Here is a 16,481-nt window from a genome sequence, read left to right as displayed (position 1 = left end):
GGGAAAGGGAGGAGCATTGGATTTTAAACAGGATGGTCAGGTATGAGAGAAAGGACAAGATACAGATTAAACAAAAAGCCCAAAAGTGGAAAAGGTGGAAACCAAGGGGCAAAGGAGTACAGCCATGTGCCCCTTAATGACCAAGATGCGTTCTAAGAAATGCATCTTTAGGCGATTTCATCATTGTACAAACATCATAGAGTGTTCTAACTCAAACCCAGATGCTATAGCCTACTGCACACCTAGCCGACCACCCTCACGTGCGAAGTCTGTTGTTGGCCAAAATGTCATTATGCAGCCCATGATTGCATTCTAGACAAAAAGATCAGCCAGTGCAGAGGTGGCAGTGTTCCCTGTATATTTCAGGCACACTGAGATAGCCACTGTGACATAGTGGAAAGTGTGCTTAAGGGGAAGAGGGGACCCACCTCAGAGGGGCAAGGCTGAGTGAGTCCTGTAAGTATGCCAAGTTTTTTTTTTTCTCTGATCAAAATTGGAACCGGTGGAGGTTTTGAGCAGAGGAGTGACCAGAGTTTTAAAAGGTCACTGGGGCCACTGTGTGGAAGATCCTGGGAATAAGGGCAAGGTCAGAGAGAAGATTTAGGCAGCTTTGCAGATGTTGAGATAAGATGACTTGGACCAGGAAGGAGGTAGCAGCAGAGGTGGTGTCAAATCCAAAAGCCTTACAAGCCCTAGCTGGTTTGTCTCCGTGGATAGAGCTTCAGTCTGTGGACTGACGGGTCTGGGTTTGATTCCAGTCAAGGGCACATGCCTGGGTTGCAGGCTCGATCTCTTGGGGCATATAGGAGGAAGCCAATCAATGATTCTCTCTCATCATTGTTTTTCTCTCTCCCTTCCTCTCTGAAATTAATAATAATAAAATATATTAAAGCCTTACAACATAGTCTAGCCCTCCTGATAGGGTCCCTCTTATTCCTCCAGCTCACCTTGTTCCTTCCTATATCTCCAACCTCACAGACTACTGCTGGGCACATACAGGCGTCAGTGATCAAATTAATCAATGATTCATCCTTAGATCATCATCACCTATTTTAATGATAGGCATATAGTCAGAACTCAAATGTTTACAGATAGAATGCTGCACAGTTCCGCAAAGCCAGGTGGCTGGTCCTCTTTGCAGCTGAGGAAAGCTGAGGCGCAGGCTGGGGAAGTGTGCCCCTGGGGTCCCTCCGTCCAGCCGAGGCTAGAAGCTTCCTTCCCAGCATTCAGCTAGAGTAACTGACATTGACCTCACAGGAGCTTCCCTCAAAACGTCCCCGCCCAGTGGTGCGGAAAAGCCAAAACCTTCGGGCCAGAAGGTCACGAAGTCCTGGAAGCCCCGGGGACTGTCCGGCCATAGGCCACCTCCCACCCCCAGAGCTATAGAGACAGAGGGACAGAGGGGCCGCCCTGGCGCAGCCGAGGCCCCGCCCCCGGCTCTCCTCTGGCCCGCGCCCTCAGCGGAAGCCGGAAGCAAGGCGGGCCCTGCTAGCCCCGCGGCTCCGAACTCGGTGGTCTTGGAGGCTCCGCAGGATGGGGCCGAAGATGGCGGAGGAGGAGTGAGTGGGCTTTTCCGGGGCGGCGGAGGCGACAGGGCTGGGCTCCGGGGGTGACAGCTAGCGCCTCGGGCCGCCTCCCGTCCCCGGAAGGAGGAGCTCCTTGTGCTGGTTGGCCAGGACGGATCTTGCCGGCCCCTGCGAGGAGGGCGGGAGGGACGGGCCTGGGCCCAACTCGGCCTCCTGGAGGTCCGAACCTCAGGCTGCGGATCGGGCCGCCCTGTGCTGGCCTCGAAAGCCGTCTAGCGGCACCCGCAACCCAAACTTCCCTTTCCCGGTGTTCCGGTCGACTGATGATCACGGAGCGCTCCGTCCTCTCCAGGAAGTCCCCCTTTTGCCCCCTAGTTAGCCAGTCGCCTCCTCCACCGTGGAGATCATTTTCTGCACCTGTCTCCATTGAGTTTCCTTCATTCATTCATTCACTGCGGCCATCTCTATGTTTGAGGCCCCGCGCACATGGTAGTGAAGGAGGCAAACCAGGAGCCTCCCTCTGGGAACTTCCTTTCTTGTAGCGAAAGACCATAAATAGACAAGCCGATGTCAGGGCTCTGAAGGAAGTGGAATAGTGTTAGGGTGGGGGAGTCTGCTCAGGAAGGAGTGCCAGTGCCAGGAGGAGGGATAGGAGTGGGGACGACGAGTGCAAGAGACCAGAGGCGAGACAGGCTTTAGTGCCTTTGGGGGACAGAAAGGCAGGCTGGGTGCCTGGAGTGCGGAGAGCAAGGGGGCTGGCCATACAAGATGAAACGGGGGCCGCCGGGGTTCCTGTCCTCCGGGTGTTTTCTGGGGAGGGTCCACTCTTCGCCCATCGCCATGCCTGCTGGGCCCAGTGTATTGCATGTTAGAGATGCCCTGTCTGTGTGTGTGGAATGAGTATGTAAAAACCCACAGGGACCCCCGTGAATTTGAAATTTGGCTTCCTCACTGTCTCTTGGTCGATGGTCATTTCATTTAGTCACCTTATTTGTTAAGATTCCGCCCTGTCCCAGACACTAAACTGTGCCTCAGCTGCACAAAGCAAAAGAGGTGCCATGAACTAATGATATAATGTTTGTCTCAAAGCTCAGTTCTGCCACTGACTGACTGAGGCATTGTCCAAATTATGCAGCCTCTCTGAGTCTCTGTTCATGGGTATAAAAGGGAAAGTGAGAGTATCCACCTAAAAAAAAAAAAAATGAGGGGAAAAAAAGGAGTATCCACCTCAGACATGTTATGCCTATTAAATGAGAGGTTGTATGTCACCTAGCCCCTGGAATGAAGCAAGCCTCAGTACACATTAGCTGTTATAATCACAATTGCAATGACTATTGTATCCACAGTGCACTAGTGTACAATCCCCGCATGTGAGGAGAGAGCTGTGGGGAACATGAGGGGTGGCCTGGAGCGGGGAATGACAGAGGGGATTACACTGAGCCTTTTGAAATCTGAGAAGGATCTTACGAAGTAGGGTAGGTCATTCCAACCAGATCACCAATTGCGCAAATTCAGGTGGCTTCTTCAACTCGTGGATATAATCCAAGGAAAAGAATGTAAACGAGAAATAAAGGCACCAAGTAAATAATATTTAAAAGTGATGAGATTCCAGTTTGCCTCTGATTAAATCCCCTATGATGGCCAAAGAGCAGGTGGCACGTCGTGTCTACGCAGGCTGCGAACGTCCTCTAAATGGCAGCGTTCAGAAGCACCAGAGGGCATGGTACCATCCTGTGGCAGCAGGCTGGACATTTTGTCATCAGTTTCTCTCTTAAGGCCTGCCTGGTGGTTGCAAGACTTACGACTCCTGTAAAGCTCTGTGCCAGGGTTCCTCTGGCTCTGTGTGTGGATACTTCGGAGCCCTTTTTCCTTGATCTAATTCTGCTTTTTGTGTCCTCCAACAGGTTCCCCAACACAACTCACGAAGCTTTCAATGTCACCCTCCACACTAGCCTGGTTGTCACTACAAAACTGGTGCTCCCGACCCCTGCCAAGCCCATCCTCCCTGTGCAGACGGGGGAGCAGGCTCAGCAGGAGGAACAGTCGAGTGGCATGACTATTTTCTTCACCCTCCTTGTCCTAGGTGAATGCAGGCGCCATCATCTGCCATTTGCGTGTCTGTGTGTGGTGTGGTTAACCCCCTTCAAACCACTGCTTGCTTAGGCAAATCCTCCATTTGGGTTTCACTTCAGACTGAGGGACTGTGATAGTGCCTCACATTATAGCAGAGTACTTCTTTTTCTTTATAAAAGCATAGAGCTTAACAATTCTGAAGAGCCCTTTTTGAAATATCTTAGATGTCCTTTGGAAGAGGGAATTAAAGGTTTTTGACATAGAAAGCACCTTGAACATCTAGGTAGTGGATTTCAAACTCTGCTCATGGAAGTCTGTGTGTGTGTGGTAGCAGGAAGTAAAGGCAGTCAAATGGGAAGGCATCTGACTTTGACCAGAGCAGCATTTTGTCTCATCTCCATTAAGCTTCTATGTAAAAAAAAAATTTTTAAAGATATATTTTATTGATTTTTTTACAGAGGAAGAGAGAGGGATAGAGAGTTAGAAACATCGATGAGAGAGTCATCCATCAGCTGCCTCTGGCACACCCCCTACCGGGAATGTGCCTGCAACCAAGGTACATGCCCTTGACCGGAATCGAACCTGGGACCTTTCAGTCCGCAGGCCGACGCTCTATCCACTGAGCCAAACCAGTTTTGGTTATGTAAAATTTTATGTAAAGGTTTTTCTGAGGAAAAGATCAGGTGCCCTTGCCCTAGCACACTGTTATCCTTAATCTCTGTCATTTCATTAACCAAGGTCATGGTTTTCACCATATCTGTATACCACCTCTGCTGTTATTCACTTATGTAATATTTTTCTTTCAGCAGATTCACTGTGTCAAACTTAAAATCTCATTTTGTTCAACCTCCTCCTTTTTAATTTTTTTTATTAAATTATTATCTGTGTACATATTTTAACATTGCCCCCCCCTCCCATACATACCCTCCTTCCCCAAGTCCTTCAGTTGATCTATTATCTCCCCCAGATCTCCCTACCCTATCTGTTGTGATTTGACAGTCTGCTTGTTGCTTTACTGTCTCTATATCTATCTTTTGGTTCATCAGTTTATAATGTTCTTTATTATCCATAAATGAGTGAGGTCATGTGGTGTTTCTCTTTCATTGATTGGCTTATTTCACTCAGCAGGATGTTCTCCAGTTCCATCCAGGTTGCTGCAAATGATGAGAATTCCTTCTTTTTTATGGTAGCATAGTATTCCATTGTGTAGATGTACCATAGTTTTTTGATCCAATCATCTGCTGATGGGCACCAGGCTGTTTCCAAATTCTGGCTATTGTAGATTGTGCTGCTATGAACATAGGGGTGCATATATCCTTTCTGATTGGTGTTTCTATGATAGTTTTTTGGGATATATTCCTAGGAGTGGGATTACTGGGTCAAATGGGAGTTTCATTTTCAGTTTTTTGAGGAAACTCCACACTGTTCTCCACAGTGGTTGCACCAGTCTGCATTCCCACCAGCAGTGCACGAGGGTTCCTTTTTCTCTGCAACCTCGCCAACACTTGTCGTTTGTTGATTTGTTGATGTTGGCCGTTCTAACAGGTGAGAGATGATACCGCATTATTGTTTTGATTTGCATCTCTCGGATAATTAGTGACTTTGAGCAACCTCCTCCTTTAACGGGTGAGGAAATTTAGGCCCAGAGAGGTTAAGCAATCGACATACCTAAGATCTGGGAACTAAGAGGCTAGTAGCCAGATTACCAGACATCAGTCAAGAAGTTTAGATAAAAGACATTAACTTCGGTGCCTTCCAGACACTATGGAGAGTAGACAGCTGTGTTAAACACACCTAAAAATATACAATTGAAACTGCACAACCACTTTGGATTAGCTGACGACAGAAGAAATAGCTTAGAACTTGACCCAAGTCCAAACTCTCATTTAAAAAGTGAAGCTGGCATGTTTACAGTTTCCACTCTTCTTTAATGATAGTTAGTCATATTTTCAATTAGATCTTTTTATAAAAGTGAAAGGTGCAACAGGATTTAAAGGTGCAGAGTATTTCTCTGATATCCATTAAGTGTTTTTCAAGGGAAAGTGTTACTTCTTTCACACTTTAGTCAGATTCTTTAAAAGCCAATTTTAATAATACAGTAATTTTTTCTTGTTGCTAATCCTCACCCAAGGATATTTTTTCCATTGATTTTTTTTTTTTTAGAGAGAGAGAGAGAATGAAAGGAATGGGGAGAGATTGAGAGAAACATCGATGTGAGAGAGACATCAATTGGCTGCCTCCGTGGGGCCAGGGATCAAGCCTACAACCAAGGTATGTACTCTTGACTGGACTTGAACCTGAGACCCTTCAGTCCGTTTTTTGTTTTTTGGTTTTTTTTTAATGTTTTTATTGCCTTGGCTGGTGTTCTCAATGGTTAGAGCATCAGCTGCCCACAGGAGGGTCTTGGGTTTGATTCCTTGTCAAGGACATGTACCTCAGTTGCAGGTTCGCCCCTCTCCCCAGTCAGGGCGCATGTGAAAGGCAACCAGTTAATGTGTCTCTCTTACATCGGTTTCTCTCTCTCTCTCCTCTCTTCCTTCCTCCTTCCATCCCTTCCTGCTACTCTCTCTGAAAAGCAATGGAAAAAACATCCAAGTGAGGATTTAAACTTATATATACTAGAGGTCTGGTGCATGAAATTTGGGCATGGGTAGGGTCCCTAAGCCTGGCCAGTGATCAGGGCTGACCTGTGGGGAGCTGGGAGTGGGGGTGGGGGAGTGCTGGCACCCACCTTGGCTGACCTGGGGCCTGTGGGCTAGTGGCAACTCTTGCATTGAGTATCTGCCCCCTGGTGGTCAGTGAGCATCATAGCGACTGATCGTTCCACTGTTCAGTCAGTTTACATATTAGGTTTTATTATGTAGGAGATATATATGTATATATGTGTTTTATTGATTTTAAAGAGAGAGAGAGAGAAGCATGGATGATAGAAAAACATCAAGAATTGAACCAGCAACCTTTTGGTGCAATAATACAGTAATTTTATTTAAAGTCCTAGGGCTCTTCCTTATCTCTCATCAATAAAAACAAAACAAAGCACAGAAAGAACTATTTTTAAAAATATATTTTATTGATTTTTTACAGAGAGGAAGGGAGAGAGAGAGAGAGTTAGAAACATTGATGAGAGAGTCATCCATCAGCTGCCTCTTGCACACCCCCCACTGGGGATGTGCCTGCAACCAAGGTACATGCCCTTGACCGGAATCGAACCTGGGACCTTTCAGTCCGCAGGCTGATGCTCTATTCATTGAGTCAAACCGGTATGGCTGAATAATATTTCATTGTAAGGACATCACATTATGTTTACCCATTCATCAATTGATGGGCATTTGGGTTGTTTCCACCTGTTGATTATTGTAAATAGTTCTACTATGAACATTTGTGTACACATTTTTTTTTGTTTTTGTTTTGTTAAATAGATTTTTATTGACTTCAGAGAGGAAGGGAGAGGGAAAGAGAGAGAGAAACATCAATGATGAGAGAGACTCATTGATTGGCTGCCTCCTGCATACTCCCCACTGGAGATTGAGCCCGCAACTCCTGGCATGTGCCCTTGACCAAAATCAAACCCGGGACTCTTCAGTCTATAGGCCGATGCTCTATCCACTGAGCCAAACCGGCTAGGGCTGTGTACACATTTTTGTGTGTACTTATATTTTTCTTTCTCTTGGATAAACAGTATGAACCTAGGAGTGGGATTGCTGGGTGAATGGTTACTCTGTGTAACTTTCTCAGGAACTGCCAAACTTTTCCACAGAGGCTGCACCATTTTACATTCCCACCAACAATGCTCAAGTGTACAATGTCTTTTATAGATTTACTGTCCTAGGCAACCTTTTATCCTGTAAATGTAATTAAATTCTGTTTCCAGGGGATTACTTCAACAATCAAGGATTCTTGTTTTGTTTTTTCTTTTAATATAGTAGCTGAATACAAAGAAGAAAAACAGTTCTTTTCTTGATCAAGAAATCTTTAGTTCTTTAAATCCTGAAGTATTATTAATCTACTTCTATTGTTGTCAGCTTGATATATTAGAGAATATAAAAGGATTAGTTGGGGGGGAAAAAGCTTTTGTAATCACTTTTTTCACAGGAGGATGAAAAGCATAAGTAAGGTATTCTAAGTAATTTTCAGGATGTGTAGCATTTAAGATTGCTTTGTGCCAAAGACCACAAAACAGTTTTTTTAATGTGCTTTTTCATCCAGGCAAAATTCTGCCCAGTGTTAATGCATGTTTGGGGCCAGAAAGGACTGAACTGTATTTAAAGTGCTGTATATTTATCTTGGATTGTCTTCTCTTCAAACAGTTCATAAACACAGACTCTAGAGTCCCACTAATGTCACGCAGGTTCCATTTTCACCTAATCAGATTCTTGGCAGTTTATGAGTTGGAATCTCTACTTTTAAAGTGCAGGTCAACATTTCTTCAGCAGAAAGGAATGCTTTTTAAGTAATTTTGAAGACGTTTTTCCTCTACTCTTGTATATTATCAAGATAACACAATTATTATATATTTCTGATTAGATATGTCTGATAAAGTACAAAAAAGATACTGTTAATAGGTAATTTGCTAACTCACTACATGAACTCTGGTGAGTTGAGGGAAATCATCAGTCCATAGTTCATTCAAACATTTGCCACTTTGTTTACTATGTTAGTCATTCAAATGAAATTGTAACATTTGTGTCCCAAAAGGGTGGGAAAGGATTATTACATTGTTTTCCTCTTTCTTGAGAAGGGATGCCAAAACTCTTGATTTTTAGAAGCTTGGAATCTGTTGACATATATATACTTAACTCTTGCTGAACTTTGACTCTGCGGGAACAATGGTGAGTCACTGTTCTTGACTTGCACTAGAGTTAGCAATTAGCATCATTTGACACATCCATTTTATGAGCCATTAAATTTATTAGCGTTATTAAAATTGGCACGTCTGTGTTTTAATATAGCTTACATAATTGCTGCTTCAAGCATGAGAAGTTGGAAGCACTTTAACTTGTGGTATGCACACTCTCCATGCCACATGGAAGTTTTCGTTCCTGTTGCTTTTTTAGGCCCCCAGGCGAACTTGGAAAGATGTACTTGTATTATGGATATACTTTTGTGTATTTGTAAACACATATACACATACAGGCATTTGTGTTTTGTTTATTTTAATATAAATGGAGTCCTATAGCTTGCTTTTTCATCTTACAGGATGTCTTGGAGGTCTTTCCAAGTTAGTGCTTTTTATATACCTCATCTTTTTTCTTTTTAAAGGATATATATATATATATATATATATATATATATATATATGCTAAAAATAAACATAACATAAAATTTGCCACTTTATATATTTTATTGATTTTTTACAGAGAGGGAGAGAGAGGGATAGAGAGTTAAAAACATTGATGAGAGAGAAACATCGATCAGCTGCCTCCTTCACACCCCCCACTGGGGATGTGCCCGCAACCAAGGTATATGCCCTTGACCGGAATCGAACCTGGGACCTTTCAGTCCGCAGGCCGACGCTCTATCCTTTGAGCCAAACCAGTTTCCGCAAAATATTTGGCTCAGTGGTAGAGCGTCGGTCTGTGGACTGAAAGGTCCCGGGTTCGATTCTGGTCAAGGGCATGTACATTGGTTGTGGGCACATCCCCAGTGGGAGGGGGGGCGCGGTGCAGGAGGCAGCTCGTCAATATTTCTCTCTCATTGACGTTTCTGGCTCTCTCTCTCCTCCTCTCTATAAAAAAATCAATAAAAGATATATTTTTTTAAAAATTTACCACTTTAAAGTGTACAATTCAGTGGCATTTACTATATCACCACCATTTAGTTCATTTTTACCACCCCAAAAGGAAACCTTATAACCATTAAAAGCATTCACTCCCCATTTACCCCTCCCCCCAGTCTCTGGTAAACATAAAATTCTGCTTTCAATCTCTAAGAATTTACATACTCAAAATATTTTATACAAATAGAATCATATATGATCTTTTATGTTTGTCTTCTTTCACTTAGCGTCATGTCTTCAAGGTCCACCCATGTTATAGCAAGTGTTAGAATTATATTCCTTTGTATGGCTGAATTAAGGATACATTATGTTTATCCATTCCTCAGTTGATGGGCATTTGTGTTTCCTTCTGTTGACTATTGTAAATAGTTCTGCTATGAACATTTGTGTACATGTTTTTGTATGGACATAAGTTTTTGTTTCTCTTGGATATATACAATACTTAGGAGTGGGAGTGCTAGGTTAAATGGTTATTCTCTATAACTTTCTCAGGAATTGCCAGACTTTTCCACAAAGGCTAGCTGGCTGCACTGTTTTACATTTCTACTAGCAAGACCCAAGGGTTCCCAATTTCCTTACATCCTAACACTTATTTTCCAGTTTTTTTTTTTGTTTGTTTGTTTATTATAGCCATTATAGTGAAGTTGTATCTCATTGTGGCTTTGATTCATATTTTGCTAATGACTAACGATGTTAAGCATCTTTTCATGTGTTTATTGGTCATTTATATATTTTTGCAGAAATGTCTATTTGGGTCCTTTGTTCATTTTTCAATTGTATTTTCATTTTGTTGTAAGAGCTCTTTATATATTCTGGATACTAGACCCTTATCAGATATATGATTTATAAATATTTTCTCCCATCCTGTGGCTTGTTTTTTCAGACCTCATTCTCTTTAATGGCTGATGACCTTCCTTGAGCTCTATATTTAGCTCTTTCGTTAATAGTTTCCCCTTCTGCTCTGAAAGATGCAGATGGTTTGATTTATGAGAATACATGTTTTAAATTAATTTTTTTTCATCCAGCTTGGTGCAAAAAAGGATCAGAAACTGATTCAGCTCCCTAATTTATTATCTATCTACTTATGTGCTCACGCGCTTGTCTTTTTAGACAATAGGCATGCTTTGGTCACATCTTATGATTATGCACTGGAACTTTTTTCTTGCTCTTAGTATTTAATGTGGGATTTTTCTAAGGTTACATATTTATAATATCACCACAGATTGTTAGTATAGAGCGGCGATCGCCAACCTTTCAGAGCTCATGGACCACCAGTGGTCCGCGGACCACCAGTTGGCGACTATTGGTTTAGAGCACAGAATGAAAGGACAAAATTTCTATATTTACAACTATTTCCTTTCTCTGGCCACCTGGTGCATTTTGGTGGAGCTAAAGATACCTTATTTGTCAATGTGGCTCTGAGGGTGGCCATTTAACAGCCATGCAGATTGTTTAAAGACTTCTTTAAAAAAATTATTTTTAGTATTGCTAAGATGATACTTTGAGAAGGAAGTATACCACCTAGATGCCTAACAAAAAGAGACATGCACATTAACACTTGGACTATGAAATTACATTTAGGAATTATTTATGTAAAAGTATACTTTGAGGTGGGGGGGGAATTCAGAAATACTTATTTCTTTTAAATAGTTTTATATTCTTTTCTTTCATGACAACACCTCTGTGAGGAAAGTCAGACATTATTTGCATTTTGGTGACTGAGGCATGAAGGCAGCCAGGAGGAAGGTGGGAGTGCCTGAAGTTAAGGGCACAAGTTTGGAATCTGGCTCCACCCTGCAGCCCTTCCCATTGAAGTGACCTCTGAGCCCCAGTTTTCTCATCTAGAGTCAAAGGAGAGAATGGAAATAATAGTTAAGAGAGGTGTTGGGGGTCAAATGAGAGCGTTTGGAAGTGCTCAGAACAGTGCCTGGCAATTGGGGAGCCCTCAACCAGTGGGAGCCCCAATACCCAGCTGGAGAGCAAGTATCCATCTTTAGGTTTCTGGCATTCTTATCACCAAACCAAAGCATATACTTTGTTCTGTTTATAAAACACCCTCACTTTCCTCTGTGTTAGAGAACCAATCACCAGGTGGTAAAATATTTCATGTCAGCATATTATAGTCACATAAAAGTGATTGATCTCACTGACTTGGTCTTCACTGTTTGGAGTTTCCAGTTGATGGCTATTTCAATAAAGTTGAGGACCATTTCTTAGAATCTGGAAAGTTTGAATAATTTTAATTGCTTAGAAAAATATTTGAGGTTGGATGCCCTTAGATGTAAGGAAGTATAGAGAAAATGTTACAAATACCATGAGTTTCCAGTTAAAGAAATAAGAGATTGCAAATGCCTCTGAGGTTTACAGTCTCACTGACAGTTATCCATTTCCCTGGCAGCCCTCCAAAAGTAATGATTGCCTTGAACTTGGTATTTATCATCTCAAAATGTCTGTTTTAACACGGTCTTGTTTTTCCTACAGCTATCTGCATCATATTGGTGCATTTACTGATTCGATACAGATTACATTTCTTGCCAGAGAGCGTTGCTGTCGTTTCCTTAGGTAAGTGCTTATCGGTGAGTTTAATAAAAAAGCAGTTGCAATAACTATGATTTTTTTAGTGCCTCCTACTGCCAGGAACCACAAAAGATGGGGTACATTCCTGATCTCGGGTAATCCTCACTGCAACCTGCCATGAGGGTGTTATGATCCCGTTTTACTGGTGAGGACATTGTGGCTCAGAGAGGGGTGATGATCTCATGAAGGTCACAGAGAAACCCCTCCAAGGCCTTTTCTACTCGAACACACTGGGGCACATTGTCCTCTGCTACTGTACTATGCTGACTGACGTTCTACTGAACTAAGACAAGTAAATGGCACTTTAATTCATAGTGCCCCTGAATTTGACAGCCAGTGGGGCTCCCACTTTATCGTTTAGGAAAGAGAAATGGCCCACTTTAATGTCAGAGTCAGATCTCGGGTCTTCAGAGAGCATTCCATTCTACCTGGAATTCCTCTCTTTTGTAGACTAGACTGTACAGGCAGGTCCTGGGAGGGATAATGGAAAATAATTATTTTAAATAATTATTTGCTAACTCAGGTGATTGGAACACTAAGAGAACTACCAGAGAGAGTGCTGGGATCAGAAAGTAGTTTTTATTCTATTAAGGGACATTTGGTTACAATTTAGAAAAGCTGGCAAAACTATCAAAATAGTTCTGCATTTCATAAAGCTGTGTGAATTGAAGAACTTTTGTAGTACTGGAGCAAAATGTAACAAAATAGTGAGATTTTCACCATGTCAAGAATTTCCAACTTTTGTTTCAAAAAAAAACAAACACCAAGATGAAGCTGCCAGAGAAAATGGAGTCTTCATTCTTTCAGGACAAACTTCCCACCCTACCTCTTCTAGCCAGAAGTATAGAAGTCCGAGTCACTTAGAGATATTATTGGCCTTTTGTGTGATGGCTAAGTCTGCAAAGTTCCTAAGGAAGTGTTGTTATAGGAAAAAAGACCTAACTATACTGTAAAGACACATTTCTCCCTTATATTTTATTGTATTTTTAAATGAAACTTGAGACTTTTTTATTTTTTATAAAAAATATCAACATGATGTTCTAAAGATACTTCCTTGGCCCTTGTTCAAAGCTTTCAGATACTTTATATACTTAATGAAATTCCGTAATTTGGGCATCTTTTTAAAAAATAAAATTTTGGCCGAAACCGGTTTGGCTCAGTGGATAGAGCGCCAGCCTGTGGACTGAAGGGTCCCAGGTTCGATTCCGGTTAAGGGCATTTTTTCACAAAGGAAAAGAGAGGGATAGAGAGCTAGAAACATCAATGAGAGAGAAACATCGATCATCTGCCTCCTGCACAGATGTTTCTAGTTCTCTATTCCTCTCTGTGAAAAAAAAATCAATAAAATATATTTAAAATAAATAAAATTTTAAAAAATAAATAAAAAATAAATTTTTGGCTCGGTTAAACAGTTATACAAAAATCCTTTTCATTGACAATTTCACCTGTTTTTATCATGCTTCATTCTCTTCCAAACCATTTATAGACATATATATCAATTAGATGACTTTATTTGGTTTAAGTTTATATCATTTTTGCATGTTCTTTCCTTTTTACTATTCTTTCCATGTATTACTTAAGCTCATGTATTTATTTTCATTGAACGTATAAGGCTGATTCACTGTTGACAGATTTAGGGCTGGAATTTATAAGGAAAGAAAAAGAAAAATTGTATTGCCCACTGTCCTCTGTCATATGTAGCAAAAACAGGTGTAGACTTTTTTCACAATCATACTTTATTTTAGAGCATGGAAAGGCCACAATGGGGGTAAGTAAGGCCTGGAAATTTGACTTTCCAATGCCCCAGTGTAGCCTGAATTTCACTGATAATTAGAAAACCTGGTTTTAACTTACATCTGGATTTGATTGAATCATTGAGTGAACAGAATACACAAAAGTGCTCCCTGTCATAACTTTCTTAAATATATCTGTTTTTAATTATAGTAATTTCTTATTTTTAAAAATATATATTCCTATTGACTTTAGAGATAGAACAGAAGGGGAAGATAGAAACATAATGGGAGAATCATTGATTGGCTGCCTCCTGCACTCCCCACACTGGGGATCAACCCGGGCACGTGCCCCGGCTGGGAATCGAACCTTTATCTCCTGGTTCATAGGTCGATACTTAATCACTGAGCCATACCGACTGGACAGTTCCTTCTTGTTTTGGCTAAAGGTTTTTTTTTGTTTTTTTTTTAAGATTAGTGCTCTTTTTGTCGATAAGGGTTTTGAGTGGAAGATAAGGAAAAATCATTCAGTTCCTGAATTATTGACTACCAGTAATTCTGGAAAAAAAGCAAATACAGTAATTATATTCCAATTGTACTTAAGTTATTAAAAATGTTTTAAAAGGAAACTTAAAAGGAGGCTCCTAACTGTAATAGCTTTCATTACTTTTTAGACTCAGAGTCTAATATTGATGCAACTTAAGATGTTCCACAGGTAACTCTCCCTGAGTCTTAGGTGTTTGATTTATTAGAGAAGAAACAGATATTCATGTGTTGGTATTAGAATAGCTATCTTTGAGGCCAAAACTGGTTGTCAGATTGACAAAATGACTGCATTAGACAGAGGATTCTCCAGGCTGTCACATTCTAAGGAAGAGTGCTAACAGACTTTTCGCCTCCATGTTTCTGGAAACACAGATCGGAGGTGATAATTTATTCTTAGAAGTCCGTGTTGCTGTTTTGCTGCCATTAGCTAAATGTGTCCTCGTGTGTAATAGCTTTCTGCTTTTGCCTGGAGCCTTGCTTTGACTTCCCTAGTTTTATGGTCATCTTCTTGTCTCAGCATTTTATCATCTTTAAGCTGTATTTTATATTTAAATCTTCCAGATATGCCAGAATAGTGAGGTAGTCTACATTATTTTTATTATTTCTGAGAGGAAAAGAGAGGGGGAGATAGAAACATCAATGATAAGAGAGAATCATTGATTGGCTACCTCCTGCACGCCCCACACTGGGGATCAACCCCGAAGCCTGAGCATGTGCCCTGACCAGGAATCAAAACATGACCTCCTGGTTCATAGGTCGACGTGCAACTACTGAGCCATGCCAGCCAGGTGAGATAGTCTAAATTTTAAAAGTAAAAAGTTGTTAAAGAATTGCATTCTGAAACTGGCTGTATCGGTGCTGATTTCTATAAATTTCCTCTTTCACCATATCACTGTTCTCTTCATATTAGTAAGGAATACCATTCCTTTGAAGAAGTAAGCTATTTTAAAAACAAAACGTTTAAACAGCCTTTCCCCCAGAACATAGATAGACAGACAACCCCACGGTACTGATTCCCATCCTACTGGCAGGTCATCTGTCTTTTAGAGTATCTTTGTAATAGTATCTACTTTGGTATAAGTAGTAGAATCAACTGGATTTTCAAAATTATCTGTACTGTGTGTCTGGGTGTTTATTTTTAACACAGTGCAAATAAATATGTGTGTGTATATACTAGTATAATCTTCAAGGGAACTAGGCTCATGTTCAACGTACTGTTTTATAACCTATTATTACAATTAATGCATTTTAAGCATTCTCCCTGTAATGTTAATTATCAAGAACACTGATATTTTACTGTGGTCATGATAGACCAGTATCATGAGGTAGTAGAATGTACCCATGAGCCAGTAGTGATGGCCCTGAGTTGTCAGACAAACTTCTTAAACTCTTTGAGCCTTCCTACCTGCAACCTTCTCTTGAGGATTAGAAATCAGTTGCAATGACAAACCCTAGGAGAAGAGTCTCAACAAATCATTATTGTTCCCGATTTTTTATTTAATTCAGTAATGTCCATAATGAGTGTATGCATGAAGATCCATTGGGGGCAAAAGAAAATAGTAGGGTTTATGTTTCTATTTCATTTTAATCTCACTTTTTTACAATTTCTATTTTTTGTGTATATTATATAATATAGTAGCAATGTTTTATAATAATACACAGTTGTAACTTGAAAGTGCGTGATCAAATTCTCTTTACTGATAGGAATATTCAAAATTGTATCTAGGGTATTATTTCTACCTGGTGGCCCGTTGTGTGGTAAAAATTAATTTTTCCTCACATTGGACCTGAATCTCAAAAGGTAGAGAAATAGTTTTCCAATTTAATGCTGTGCCATAGTTTAGTCCTAGGACTTCTCAAAAGGATTACTCAAGCAATTATAATAATAGTACTAGTAGTAATCGCAGGCCTAGGGACTGTACCCATGCACAAATTTTGTGTGCTGGGCCTCTAGTAAGAATATAAACACAAGTTTAGGCAATAGAATAATTTTTTTATTTTTAAATGTTACTGTTTCATATGTCATTACAAGAGTTAGTCATGGTATTAAAGTTTGGTGTACATTTACAAAGGAAAACAAAAGTTGAGGTTTTAGTAGAGCAGAAAAACACTAGCTTTAAAAGTGAAATCTGAAACCATGAAAAGAGGTTCAGCTTTCCTGGTATTCAGGAATGATTACTGAAGGCAGGTTGACTGCAAATGCAAACTGAAACTTTAAAGTAGTGTCTTGCCCCCATATTGGCAGAAATGTTT

The 16,481-nt window shown here is 40.8% G+C and overlaps 1 protein-coding gene across 1 annotated transcript in view; it reads left to right on the top strand.

Annotated features, from left to right (window-relative positions):
- The first annotated feature begins 1,454 nt into the window (after positions 1 to 1,454).
- Positions 1,455 to 16,481, top strand: part of SLC9A8 (solute carrier family 9 member A8) — a 70,304-nt gene continuing 55,277 nt past the window's right edge. Inside the window, 3 exon segments of the mRNA XM_084887135.1 lie at positions 1,455 to 1,559; positions 3,431 to 3,609; positions 11,857 to 11,937. Coding sequence (XP_084743261.1) covers positions 1,534 to 1,559; positions 3,431 to 3,609; positions 11,857 to 11,937 — 286 coding nt within the window. The 5' untranslated portion in view covers positions 1,455 to 1,533.

Source organism: Pipistrellus hanaki (genome assembly GCF_964339955.1).
Source record: "Pipistrellus hanaki genome assembly, chromosome: 6".
Lineage (NCBI taxonomy): Eukaryota > Metazoa > Chordata > Mammalia > Chiroptera > Vespertilionidae > Pipistrellus > Pipistrellus hanaki.
Note: the sequence above shows the minus strand (reverse complement) of the source record. Positions and strands in the feature narration are given on the sequence as shown.